This window comes from Drosophila sulfurigaster, chromosome 3 (genome assembly GCF_023558435.1).
Source record: "Drosophila sulfurigaster albostrigata strain 15112-1811.04 chromosome 3, ASM2355843v2, whole genome shotgun sequence".
NCBI lineage: Eukaryota > Metazoa > Arthropoda > Insecta > Diptera > Drosophilidae > Drosophila > Drosophila sulfurigaster.
Window position 1 is genome coordinate 25,264,244 of NC_084883.1, and position 14,941 is coordinate 25,279,184.

A 14,941-nucleotide genomic window follows, 5' to 3' on the forward strand; every position below is an offset into this window, starting at 1 on the left:
TTTGTAATATTTTCGCACTTATAAAAAATATAAACAAAATCAGAGATTACAGCTAACCAGAAAAAAAAAGTCAAAAGCTAGACGGGCTTAAAAACGAAAACTCAAAAAAAAAAAAAGAAAGAGAAAGCAAACAAAATGTAGGCAAGGAAACTACTGACAAATCTCTTTGACGATAAAATGATAAAACAATTATGACCTGTATATACTTACATACGTACCTCCTAAACATCAATCTATCATATAGTATATATATATGCATATATATGAATATATACCACACTTTCTAACTGTCTCTCTCTCTCTCTCGCTCTCTTACTGTCTCTCTCTCTGTCTCCTCTATTTCGCTGTCGCTCTATTCATATACTTAATCGAAACAATATTTATATGTATATGTATGTGTAATCCGCATATATGTATGTATATATTTATATATCCTTATATATATATATATACAATCCTCTCAAGTATGTTGTTTTTATTGCGTTACTTTGCTTTACAATGTGCCCAACACACAATGAGCACAACTACAACAACTTCTAAATATACAGCCACAACTACAACAACAATAACAAGAACAACAATAAAGACGAACCTCTATCTGAATGGTATTCCCAACAATGTCTCTCTATCCGGCTAACATTCAGTCAGCCCTCCATTCCATACCACGCCCCCTAACTGAACAATAAAAGACTGGCCGCCTGTTGCAAAATAAAATCTATACAATATATTACTTTTTTGTTTTGTAAATAACAAGAACGCGAATATCAACTGCATTCAATTCGAAATTAAAATTAGAAATTTGAAACTAACGACGACCAAGCAACCAACAAAGTCACACACACCACACACCTACCACTCGTTGGGTTCTAGCACATTCACACACACACACACACATACACACGCAAATATACAAAAACAACAACAACACAGATTCCAAACACAATCCATTTGAAAACTCAGCCGCAAAACACGAACTTGCGCTACAAATTCAATCAAACTCTCTCTGTTTATCTCTATCTCTGTGTCTCTCTCTCTCCTACACTCTGTCTGCCACAAAACTATTTATTGCTGTCTCTATCTATCTCTCTCTCTGTAATTCTAATTCTATCTCTGTCTATGTCACACTCACTGTCTGTCTAACTCTACTCAAATACAATATTCAAAACCTCTACATATATATATCTATGTATATATATTACAATATATATATTACATATTTTGTTTGTTTTTCACATAAACGAAAACATTAAACACACCAACAACAACAATTACAACTACAACTACTACACAGAAACAATTGTTTACAATATACTTTTGCACGTTATTTCTATAATGCATCTGAACTATATATTGTTATAAGTAATTTATGTTTCTTTCCTGCGTACAAGCAAAATACCAAATACCCAAAAATATACCATAACCATATACCAAAGATACCAAAATACCAGAATACCACAAAAACCAAGAAACAAAAAACGAAATCAGAATCCAAGCGCATTTGTATGCCTCGCCACACATGTCGTATACGAAATATTCACTTAACCAAACCAAAACTAAATAAACTAACCGAAAAACAAAAAAAAACCAAACGAGCAGCGGCATACACATACAGACACGCCCACATTCCACAGTAATGGGCGTACTGCACATCAGAGTGTGGCTAACACACATACACACACACACATATATACACCTTCACACTTATACACACACACACAGTGACCCAGCCGCGTGGCCATCTCTCAAGTGACACACATTTCATGTTGCAAAAGACCCCCACTCTCTCTGTCTCTCTCTCTCTCTCTCACTCTCTCTGCCTCTCTCTCTCTCTACTATCCAGTCTCACCAACCAAAACGCCCCCTTGTTGAACTTTTAGGTGCAGTTTGCCAACAAAAAAACAAAACAAAAAAAAAGAAAATATAAAACAAACAATGAAAATACCTATTAACAAAATAAAAACAAAGAAAAAGAAAACGAAAACAAACCTAAGAAACGAATGAATAATGAGAGTTAACTAAAAATGCTAAAGAGAAACAGAAACTTACAACTGAAACTGAAACTGAAACTGAAAGTCAAATAGAGAGAATTAATCTATTATTACAAAACCTTATTGTAAATTAAGCGCAATGAGAAAAGTGTTGAATCATTTGAATTAAGTTTACAAAAAAAAAATAAAACAATCTTTATAAACTTGTAGAAAAACAACAAAAGCAATATAAAATATATAATTGAATTGAAATTTTTTAAGTACAAACAAAAAATATGGGGCCAAAATAGTCCGTAAGTGTTCGGGCAAAAATCGCTTTGGTTATGTTATAAAATGTACAAAACAGAAGAAGAAACTTGTTGTTAAACCATATTTACTATATGTTAGACATTATTGAATACAACTTCCATTACTCGTGTGTATAATTGTAGCAAATTAATAATTCACTTATCATTTAGTACAATCTCGAGTATAAGAGAAACGAAGACAACGCGTACGAAAACTACAACTACAACAAAAACTACAGTTAAACCAAACCAAACCAAACCAAACCAAAAAAAACAGTACACCAAGACAAGCCAACCAACTACTAAAATACTAAATAACTTAATAATGAATAATTAACTAAAATCAACAGCGAACAACCTTAAATAAAAATGAACTAAACTCGACATAAAAATAAAAATACCAAACAAAAAAAAATATACCAAAAACCAACACAAAGTTACAGTTACAGAAACAGCCACAACCAAAACAAAACAACCAATTTGAAATCGCCCATTTCAGATGTACAATAACTTCACGGGTGCCAGCGGAAGCCCCCCACTGCCAGATATCATTGGACAATACTACGGCCCAACCGGTGGATACGGTGGAGCACCGCTCAACGGCTCGTTTGCCGCCGGTCTAAGTGGCGCCGGCTATGGCAATGCCGCCTATGAGCTGTACGGACCATCGACGTCAACGGGTTACCTGTACGATCCGACATCGTTGGCTGCAACCGCTGCCCAGCTGTATGGACAAACGTCACCGATACGTAGGCGTCGGTATAGCATTGCGGGTTTGCCATCGGCAACAATGTACAATGATGTGTATGGATATCCAGCGCCGCCGCTGCATCAGACGAGCTCCTCAAATATTGTGAATCTGTTGAATGAGGCGCACAAATCGATATCACGCTCATCGCAGATATTGAATTTGAGCCACCAGGCCAGACAGCTGGGGCAACCGATGGCAACGGTGACGACACCGCTGTCCGGCCGTGTGGTCTCCAGTTATCCAACGCTGCATGCGGGCGACACATCGCCGCCATATTTGAACGATAACCTGCTGCAAATGTCGACGAGCTTCTCATCCCAGCCCAATATGTACTTCCAGCCGCAGCCGACGCAGCTGACGGCCGCTCAAAGCGCCGCTGCGGCGGCTGCTCGACTGCGACCCGCCTACTCCGTATCGAATCTTGTCGCTGGCACTGGCCCTGGCTCTGGCTATCCAGGCAGCTGCAAGTACGGCGCGACGGGCTACGCGAATCCCTATCAAAGCGATCCACTCACCTCGGTCACCGGCGGCCCATATGGCCTTGGCCTCGGCAGCCTCGGCGGCCTGGGTGCGGGCATGGGTTCGGGTCTCGGCCTGAGCGGCATGCCAGGCGGAGGCGTAGGCGGAGGCATCGGGGCCATGGGCAGCATGGGCCTGGGCCTGGGTCTGGGTCTGGGGGGTATGCCTGGGTCGGTATCACAACAGCAGCAGCGTCATCTCATGTCACACACACTGCATGCCTCAAATCCCGCCATTTCGCAGTACTATCAGCAGCACTCGCTACCGCCGCCGGCCAGCTCGGCGCTGGCCTACAATCTGCATCAGCAGTTCGCCGGAACGCAGCAACAACAGCAGCAGCAGCAGAGTGGCCAGCAGCTGGGCCAGCCGCATTCGCATATACAGGCCTCGGTGCAGCAGCAGATGAACCCGCAGTATCAGTATCATGTGCATCAGCACCAGAACCATCTGCAAACCCATCCGCTGGCAGCGTTGGCCAACACAACCGGCCCCTTTGGCGGCACGCTGGCGAGCAGTGCTCGCGATGCCGCTGTAGCAGCTGGTGTTGGCTACGAGGGGCTGCATCATACACCGCATTCGGCACACTCGCATCTGCATTCGCATTCGCATCCGCATCCGCATCATCACCATCCGGTTGGTCTGCATGCCTCGACATACCCGCACTCGTCATACTCGCATCATCATCATCAGCAACAGCAACAACAACAACACCAGCATCAGCAACACCACCACCAGCAGCAGCAACATCAACATCACCATCACTTGCCATACTCGAAACTAGACTTAGATTACCCGAAACTGCCGCAAGAGCATAAGCGACAAGTAAGTTTTAAATTTGACGTAGACACGCTATCCCTAGATTCCTAGATAATCGATAATCGATACTACTCGTTACTCTCTCTCTACTCTAACAACAACATACCAACAAAATTCAACTAATACTCGTATCGCATATAGCACATGCCCATCATACAAAAAAAAAACTAAAAAAGAAAATACGTAATTCGAAAACCGAATCTGAAACTAAAGTTTGAAATCTTAAATCGAACAAATTCGGATAAATTGTTCAGCAATCTGAATCCGATAGCTAAACAATCTCTCGCTCTAATCGGAACCATATATATGTCTTTACTCAATCAAATCAAATCGAATCGAATCGAATCGAAGAGATATCTATAATGCATTTTACGCTTTCCTTCCCCACACCTCATAACGAAAGTTGTCAAAGGCCAACGACATTTGCAGTGTGCGGTTCTCGTATAGAACACCAATTATTATATAGTGAAAATATATATACTACGATATATACTTATATGGTATATCGACTAGGACTAGCCTAAGTGTCAGAAGAGTAAGAAGAAGAAGAAATGAACTATTGTTTTCATGTGCCATTTTAAAGTAGCGAACGAAAAAACAAAAACAAGTTAAAAAAACGAAGCAAAAAAAGAAAACAAATTTTTCTATTCCTTTTTATTAGTATTATTAAAATATGGTTTCTATTCAGCTTGTTGTTGATTTCTAATATAAATTGAAATCATTGTTTTTTTTTTTTTTGTTTCGTTGTTTTGCATAGAGCACTCAGGGCAACTTTTCAGAGAAATTGTAAAAGAACTGTATAGAGATATTGATGAGAAATTCGTTTGAAAATTGAAATTTGAACAACTTTGCTCTTGACTCTCAAAAGTAAAAGACTGTAAATAACAACAAGAAAACAAGTGAAACTAAATGATATTTACTCATAAATGTAAAACCATTTATATATATAATTATAGTTATATACACATGACAAACCCAAGACAACAAAATGATGCAAAAATTGTTGAAATGAAATTAATATTGCAAATGTAATGAGATTTACTTTACTTTATTTGATACTCGAAGAACAAAACAAAAAACTTCAACTCGTATGTGTTAAGTTGAATGAAAGAAGCTTAATTATATTATTACTTAAATCAAAACCTATATAAAAATAAAAACAAAAAACAAAAACGAAGAGTAATCGATACTTAGATACTTAATATAGCAAATTGTTAGTGCAACTCTCTAAAGAACAAGAATTACTAAAACTACCTAAGAACTACCTATACTACCTATGTATATGTGTATGTATAAGTCTCCCTCCTCCCTTAACTCAATACTCACACACTTCCAATTTAGCCAAGCCTATGCAAGGACCTCTATACCCAAATCAACCTATAACTACCTATTACCTTCTATATAATACCTAACTAACCTAACTAGCTAAATTACCTACTAACCTCTAGACACTCCAATTGACAAGTACTAAACAAGTTCTCGTACTCGTATTTGCATAATAAATTGTCTCAATTACTTTAATCACACCCAGCCGCTAACTTGATTCGGTCAACTGTATTTTAGTTGCGTTTGCCGGTCTAATCAACCGGACGGACTTTACTCACTCTTCCAGCAAAAGACAACAAAAAAACAAAACAAAAAGAAAACGAAAGAAAGAAAAACGTTATCGTGTGATTAGCAATGAAGGTCAATTAAGTATATATGTAAAGATGATGAACAAATTTCTATTGTATCGTATGTAAAATCATCCAGTGAGATAGTTTTGCACCTGAGATGGGTAGAAGGAAAAAAAAAGTAGAAGGGAAATGATATTGTATGATGAATAACAAACATCTGGCTGGATGTATTAGACTCATTTTTTTTATTGGTTTATCCTCTGGCCAGTACTCGTAGGTGTGTGTGTTTAACACAACACTGGTTGCAATTTCAAAATAGTAAATCGAAAAGCAAATAAACGAAGAAGCATTCAAAATGTGTCTATGCAAATATTATACAAGAAACGTAACGAAACGAAATGAATCGAATCGAATCGAATCGAATAACACGAAAAGTAAAGTAAACAAACAAAATGTATTATCTATTGTACCATGTACTATGTACGATGTTCATATATACATACATACATATATTGTATTCATTCTTATTACTTAGTATTCCAACTGAATATATTTATATAATTATACATCTATATACATATATACTATATATATATATATACTTATAACTAGGTGCTTTTTACTTACAACTTGCAAGTTTTTCGTCTTAAAAACCGATCTCTCCTCTCTTTAATTTATCTGTTATTATTCGTGGTAGTTGTTCGGCTTCAAATTGCGTTTCACAAACAAACTCTTTTTCCAATCGAATTGAATCGAATCGAATCGAATCGAATAATTTTCTCAAAGAAAGTAAAACAATTTGTTATAGCTTACTAAGTAGTTGAAATCAAAAATGTGGAGTTACTCTAATTTGTCTTATCTAGCATACGTATAGCATAGCAAATACCAATTGTAGTTGTGCACAATCAAAATCGAAACTAGTTCGATTTGATGTGTAAGAAGAGCTATCCGTATACAATACGATGGCCAAGCAATAAATACAAACAAACAAACTATTGTTGTGTTCATAGGAATCTTTAACTAACCGAAACTAAACTAACTCGACTACCAAAAACACAAAAATGAAAAGAAAAAAAAACAACGTAGCGTCTTTAATTTATTCGTATTGTTTTTTTGTTTCTCCCCCTCAAGTGTAATCGCTCTCTAAAAACAAAAACAAAAAAAGAGTCTAGTCATATAAGGAAGGATAATAAGCTTAACACTAGCCAATTGAAAGCATTTATGTCAGCAGTTGCTGTCTGTGTAAAGGACATAATTAGATAACATACGTAGATAAATATTATTTGCATCAAATCTCATAGTTAGATAGTTGACATTTTGACATTGACATTTTGTTTTCAACTTTCCCATTTTGTTAGTTTATTTCACACACTGAGAACTTTGACAAGCAGATGGCATTTAATAATATGTACGACGATGAATCTTGAATATTTATACTTAATATTATACTACGTATATAACAAACAACAGCAACAACAACAACAACAACAATATTGTATTTATAATTATAATTAATTACTACTCCAGCGATATATATAAATATATATATATATATACATAAATATATATTTATACACTGATTTGTATTTGTAAAACCTAATTAAGATTACTTCAGACTTAATTGAAACTTCTTTGAGCTCGAACTCGTAACTCGAATTCGATATCGAATTATCTGTTAAACTTAATCTAACTCTTAAGCATTATAAATGAACATTTCGAAAAGCAAACAATAAAATTTAACATGCGACAACCGAATGGAATAAGCCTAGTTCAGGTTCAAGTGTTACCACCAAAGCAGCTCTAAGTGACCCCTTCTCCTAACTGACCCTCTTTACACCCACACACATAAACACGCACACACACACACTTACACATACACAGGGACACAACACTCAGTTGGGGCAACGACTTTTGCAGCCATCTATCCATATATACAATATACTCACATTGCCCAAGAACAATTTCAAAGTGTTTTGCTCGCTCGACCACTGCCACGACCACGACCACGCCCACTTCCACGCCCACACACCTTGCCCATTAAACATTGCTCATACGACATGTATAACCAGTCCACAACCCACCAACAGAATCACATTCAACACAATTGCGCCGCAATTTGCACCCCAAAGAACTAACTAACAGATTCAAGCAAAACTTTTTACACACAAAAAAATAAATCAAAAACTCGAAACTCTAAAAAAAAATTAAAAAAATTTTTTAAATAAAGAAAAAAGAACAAAAAAGAAAACAAACAAACTAATTGTAGGCAGCAAAAGCAGCTGCGTTGTTGCTTTGCAGTTGTGATGCAATTTTTAAAATCTGGTCTGTCTTATATCTTATATCCTTTCCCAATCCGCCACTCAATCCACACAATCGACCCGTCACAATCGTGCAGTTGGACGAATTCCGTCTTGAAATACAAAGAAGGGATCAAGAGATTCTGGCGATGGCGGCCAAAATGAAAACGCTCGAGGAGCAGCATCAGGTAATTGCCGCCCAAATTGCTTTGTGTTGTTATCAGTAAACATAACCTTTTGTTAGGACTATCAGCGGCACATAGCGGTGCTCAAGGAGTCGCTATGTGCCAAAGAGGAGCACTACAACATGCTGCAGACGGACGTCGAGGAGATGCGCGCCCGCCTCGAGGAGAAGAATCGCCTCATCGAGAAGAAGACCCAAGGCACGCTGCAGACGGTGCAGGAGCGCAATCGCCTAACCAGCGAGCTGACCGAGCTCAAGGATCACATGGACATCAAGGATCGAAAGATTAGTGTGCTGCAGCGCAAGGTCAGAACATCACAGAACACTTTCCCTCACACTCACTCACACACACACACTCCCACCTCGATCCACAGATTGAGAATCTCGAGGACTTGCTGAAGGAGAAGGACAACCAGGTGGACATGGCAAGGGCGCGTCTCTCCGCCATGCAGGCTCATCACAGCAGCTCCGAGGGCGCACTCACCAGCCTCGAGGAGGCCATCGGCGACAAGGAGAAGCAAATGGCGCAATTGCGCGAGCAACGCGATCGCGCCGAGCACGAGAAGCAGGAGGAGCGTGATCTCCACGAGCGCGAGGTGACCGACTACAAGATGAAGTTGCGTGCCGCCGAAAGCGATGTCGAGAAGCTGCAGACGCGCCTCGAGCGGGCGGTGAACGAGCGTGAGCGGCTGGAGATCAAGCTGGAGGCGTCGCAGAGCGAACTGGGCAAGTCGAAGGCGGAGCTGGAGAAGGCCACCTGCGAGATGGGACGCAGCAGCGCCGACTGGGAGTCCACGAAGCAGCGCATTGCACGGCTCGAGCTGGAGAACGAGAGGCTCAAACACGATCTGGAGCGTTCGCAGGTACTCGTGCATTATAACCGGTTTACGACTGACACAATAATCGATAATCAATCATTATTATATACTATATATATACTATATACTATATACCAATACATATCCATATGCCATAGTCATGTACCTAATACATATGTTATGTATGTGTTCCTCTGTGTGCAGTGTACATATAAGTAACAATCGAAAAACAAAACGCTACTCTAATTTATCTAAAGTCGAATTCGAATAACGATAGCGATAACCAAATATCCATTACTTTATATCAACTATTACTATATATATGCCTCTATGTGTGCCTATTATATTTACATGTACACTTACAACTACAACTATTGTAACAACAACAACATCTCGCATCCCCAACAACAACAACAACTACTACTACAACTCTACTATATCTCACTCTACTACTACTACTACTACTATATCAAATAATCAAAATCAAAAAAAAACATATAGATGCAGCTAGAAGAACAAACCACACTACACAAAGTAAGCCTAATGCCAAACCTACCTACCTAACAAAAAAAAAACCTAATCTCGTAGTGCCTTAAGTTGTGCTCGTATCTCGTAGTACTAACCCTAAAACCTGCACCAACCTCCCGCCTCTATATCGCTCTATAGAGTCCTGTAGCTACACACTTTAGTTAACCCCATTTTTTAGCATCTTGCATCTAGCGCCAGCAGGTTATTTATTTATTTTCCTCTTTTTTTTTGTATGAAATCCAGCAAATCCTACAAGTTTCTGTCTAAATTTAAAGCATACAAATATATAATGGTATAACATCCGAATTGAGCAACAGAAACTTAAAGGTCAGCTCGCTTAGCTCGTTAGCACCAGCTACTAATCACCTGTCCTAGCCATTTCACACCTCCCACCCTCTCTCTCTCTCTCTCTCTTAGCACCATTTTAGTCGGGTCAACAAAACATGAGCACCTGCCCAGCACTTAGCACTCTCAGTATTCAGTATTCACTATTCACCATAAACACCCATACTATATACAGTATTCAGTACTTCGTATTCAGTATTCACGAGGTTTTGATTTAATCTCAATTACACTTACACGATTACAAATTGAAGTGCATAACTCAAGTGTAGTCACTGTATGGGTAACGAAGGATATCTAAGGGGGTGGGCAAAAAGGGAATATGTAAGCATCATCACCCTTTTTAATTAAGTATGCCCATGCAATGTCTCTATTTGTATTTGGTTTAATTGACGCTGAACATGCATACATATATCGTATTGTATATCGTACTTTACAGAATGTACAAAAGTTAATGTTCGAAACGGGCAAAATATCGGTAAGTTGGCCAAAACTGAACGAACTTGGCCACCCAGTAGATGTTTAGTAGTTTGTCAGCTAATTTTGCATAATCGCTCACTGCGCTAGACAACAAAAAAATAAAACAAACAACAAAATATATATTAGTACACATTGAAATTGCCATCAATTTGAATTGTGAAATGTTAATGCTCAACATTAAGTATACGCCATGTTGACACTGTACAAAGTGCTTATTTGTTAGGCTGCCAACGAAGCTTAGTGAGAAGAGTTGAATAGTTCTAAAAATCTATATAACATATATTGTATTATACTAAAGAGAACCGAAATGAAAACGAATGAAAACAAAAATGTTCAAAGCGTTAAATGCACTTTAAATCACCCAAAGCTTAACTTATAAACGAAAAATCCAATCCCAAATCAAACTCATGCTCATTAATCAATCAGATCTACAAACAGACAATAAACTATATATGCACATTACGTATACGCATCGTATGCCATTATGTTTGCTTTCCTGCTGGACTCAACAAAAATTGCTAATCTTTTTACATATATAATATTTTCAATGTTTGCTGTTAATGCTCGGTAGTTGCACTTTTTGTACTGTTTATTGCATCCATTTTGATTGCCTAATACTAATTGTATTGTTTCTCGTTTTCGTCTCTGCGAAAAGACAACGTTTGGCCGCACCACAATGACGACGTCCCAGGAGCTGGATCGAGCGCAGGAGCGTGCTGACAAAGCGTCTGCCGAGCTGCGTCGCACGCAGGCTGAGCTGAGAGTGACACAGGTACGATTCGCCATTCATTACCATCCTAAGAAAACCAACATTATACTCCAAAAATATACTATATATACAATCTATATACATATGCATATACTATATATATATATACTCGTATCGGAGTGCTCTTTAGTTAGTTGTCTGCGTGTTTAACTATGCGTATTCGTAATATTCGTATTCGTACGAAGTCTCAAGCAAGATTTCATGTCTCTGTGTGCGTGTGCTATAACAGTCTCGATTGGTTCGATCGATCCATGAACTATACACGATATACAATATAAATAAATATATATATACATATATAATCGTATACTCGTACCTCTGCATACTTGTGTATACTACTTTCTACTGCATCAAAGTCTAAATATCTTTCTCTCTATTTCTAAGTTTCACAAAACATTCAGCTGTCTCATTGGTGGCACAACAACCACAACACAAGCACACTCAACCAGATACACACACACACGCGCGCACACCAACACACACACACACAAGCGCACACATTTGCACCAGCAAATCAATCACATTTGAGTGTATATAAAATTCAATGAGCAAATAGCAAAAGTGACTCGCCCAAAAATATGAAGAGAATTAATATCAAATATTCGATTTGACAAACTTGAAAATCATTAATGATTAATCGTATATCGATAATGCTAGTTAATGACGTAGAATCGATCGATGCTAGCCTAGAAGCAATTTGTGATTGCCTATTTGTAAAATATAAACAAAGTTTTAATTGCCTTATTTAATCTTTACTCTTTTAGCTTTAACGTAAAAGTAAAAGAAAAAGAAAGAAAAAATAATACGAATCTTATAATAAATAAAATATTTTTTAATATCTTGCTGTTGAACAATGTATACTAAAACCTAAACTCTATCTAAACCGTTGTGCTTACATTCATTTTCTATAGGGCGAAACTGAAAAACGTTTTGTGAGTAAATGCTTATAAACCAAAACATAAACAAACAAACAAACTAACAAATACAACCAACACACAACACAACAAACAAGATTTTTAGTAACAAGATACAGCAACTAAAACATTTGATACCAAATTCAATATAACAAAACTAATCAATCAATCGACATAGAACTCGCATCTGACCATTCCAAAAGCAAAAAAAAACTAACTCTTAACTATGCTGAATAGTTGCCATCTGAATGTGCCATCCAATTATTGTCATGTGTTTTATTTACTGTACAGTTCTAACTACTCGTATCTTGCATTCGCCTAAACTAACCTACATATACTTATACTACTTCTGCCTATACATATGCATACTATATATAAAATAAACACGTTTACATCCATTGACATTGTATAAAGAACGCTTTCTCATCTCTCCCACATCGATTGGAAACTGAGTTTCGAGTGTGTGTGTTCCCTCTGCATGATTCGTGTGTACTTTACTCAAAAAGTCCTCAAATCCCCACACAAATCCAGCAATGATAAAACAAAAACGAATCTAGAAAGGGAATTGAATATACAATTTTAATCTCTGAAAAATGTGTCGACTTGAAGAAGTTCTGACACAATGATGTCTGAGTTCTTCATCGACTACTTTTAATCTTTCGCATTGGCAATTCTCTTTTGAATAGCTGATATGACAAAAGTACCCAAGGTATTACCTGTGAAACTTTGTCGTACATAGAAAACTCCGAACAGGTCTCGAAGCCATTTGCAACGTGACTTGGGCAACTGTTTTTGAAGAGCTTCAGCAAAAGTTATAAAACTTTCGCTTGATTTACCTAAGCTGTTAATTTCATGTACTCCCACACACACAGACATAGACACATCTGTACATTTATCACACACACACACATACAGTTTGCCTAAAAAGTCTTTTCCTTACTTTGCCTTAAGTCTTGTAGCTTTTGCTCTATTCAAACACAAAAACACACACGCACACCCACATACACATTTATGCACACATACTTTTGTCTTTCGCTCATTGTGTTGTTGCACCCAAGCGCCACCTATCGCTGTCAGTTTGCAAAAGGGCAGCATCATTGCCTGCTCTCTCTCTCTCTCCGTGTCTGTCAGTCGCCGTTTCCACCAACCGCCTTTGCCTTCGCCTTCGCCTTCGCCTCAACCCATCTGCCATTTGAGTCATTGTCAATTCGCTTTTGTGCTCAGTCTCTCGCAGCATAAATCGCTCGCTCGCTCTAGAAGTTGTTATCGTAATCGTAATCGTAATCTTAATCGTAATCGTTATCGTACTCTTTTCGTAATCGTTATCGTATATTATCTTTAAGTATTCGTACTTGTTGTTTACCTTTGTTTTGTGTCTGCCAAACAAGACAGACCTTCAATCAAATCAAATCAAATCAAATCAGACAATCAGTCAGTCAGACAATCAGTCAGTCAGACAGTCAGTCAGTCAATCAGTCCATCATTTAAGACCATGCTCACGTGGTGCCTGTAAATAATATCCGTATCCATATCCAATTTACCCTCCAACCAAATTCTGAATGAACAACAATCAACCCAACAACCGAACAACAACAACTACCAACCACAACAATCGATAACGATAACTCCGCAATTCGATAATGAGCAGTCGGACGCTGAGCGTGCACGCGAAGAAGCCGCCGCCCTGCAAGAAAAACTGGAAAAGAGCCAGGGCGAAGTCTATCGACTCAAGGCGAAACTGGAGAACGCCCAAGGCGAGCAAGAGAGTCTGCGCCAGGAGCTGGAGAAGGCCCAGAGCGGCGTCTCTCGCATACACGCCGATCGCGATCGGGTAGGCCATATACCATTTAGTACTACTCTCTTAGCTAGTTACTCAATTCCCCCCACCAAAAACCCCAAAACTAAAACAAACAACCATCCTCCTCCTCCTTCAAATCGCTTCACTGCGCACACAGGCGTTCTCCGAGGTCGAGAAGATCAAGGAGGAAATGGAGCGAACTCAGGCAACGCTCGGCAAATCGCAGCTGCAGCATGAGAAGCTGCAGAATTCGCTGGACAAGGCACAGAACGAGGTCGATCATCTGCAGGACAAGCTCGACAAGGCGGGCGCCGAGAATCGACGGCTCGTCCTCGAAAAGGAGAAGCTCACCTACGACTACGACAATCTGCAGTCGCAGCTTGACAAGGCTCTCGGCCAGGCAGCTCGCATGCAGAAGGAGCGCGAAACTCTCACTCTGGACACGGATCGCATTCGCGAGAAACTTGAGAAGACGCAGGTATGCAGGTTGCCCCCTTACCTCCCACCCACCCTTTTAGCCCAATCAACACACTCTACTCACTATCTATCACTCTCTGTCTAATAAGCTGTAACAACAACTAACCCAAGACAAACACACACACACATCTAAACACCACAGAACGAGCCTTGCAACAACAACAACAAACTCATGCGTAGATCGATGTCTGTGAACTGTAATTGTAATGTGTTGTGATTACCCCCTGAAAACTGCCTCGCCCCCGCCCGAAACACTAACCGCCCCCCAAAACAATCCCTTATAGCTGTATATACTAAACATGCCCAGTCACAAGCCACCCCCTACGATGCACTGAAAGAAAAGCAAGTGCAACTTGG

The 14,941-nt window shown here is 39.0% G+C and overlaps 2 protein-coding genes across 28 annotated transcripts in view; one reads left to right on the plus strand and one right to left on the minus strand.

The window, feature by feature from the left end:
* LOC133844019 (histidine-rich glycoprotein-like) overlaps positions 1 to 14,941 on the minus strand; it is a 154,779-nt gene that overhangs the window by 139,275 nt on the left and 563 nt on the right. The gene's annotated exons all lie outside the window — the stretch shown is intronic.
* Positions 1 to 14,941, plus strand: part of LOC133844014 (ELKS/Rab6-interacting/CAST family member 1) — a 44,412-nt gene that overhangs the window by 22,064 nt on the left and 7,407 nt on the right. For 7 of the 27 annotated variants that reach the window (XM_062277795.1, XM_062277805.1, XM_062277803.1 and 4 more), the window contains 9 exons: positions 2,775 to 4,367; positions 8,373 to 8,462; positions 8,519 to 8,764; positions 8,833 to 9,321; positions 10,586 to 10,624; positions 11,282 to 11,398; positions 12,307 to 12,327; positions 13,958 to 14,140; positions 14,265 to 14,585. In XM_062277795.1, the coding sequence (XP_062133779.1) occupies positions 2,775 to 4,367; positions 8,373 to 8,462; positions 8,519 to 8,764; positions 8,833 to 9,321; positions 10,586 to 10,624; positions 11,282 to 11,398; positions 12,307 to 12,327; positions 13,958 to 14,140; positions 14,265 to 14,585 (3,099 nt within the window). Of the gene's footprint in view, positions 1 to 2,446; positions 4,368 to 8,372; positions 8,463 to 8,518; positions 8,765 to 8,832; positions 9,328 to 9,777; positions 9,811 to 10,585; positions 10,625 to 11,281; positions 11,399 to 12,306; positions 12,328 to 13,957; positions 14,141 to 14,264; positions 14,586 to 14,941 lie in introns of all 27 variants that reach the window. The other 20 variants (XM_062277813.1, XM_062277814.1, XM_062277820.1 and 17 more) reach the window with 18 other exon arrangements.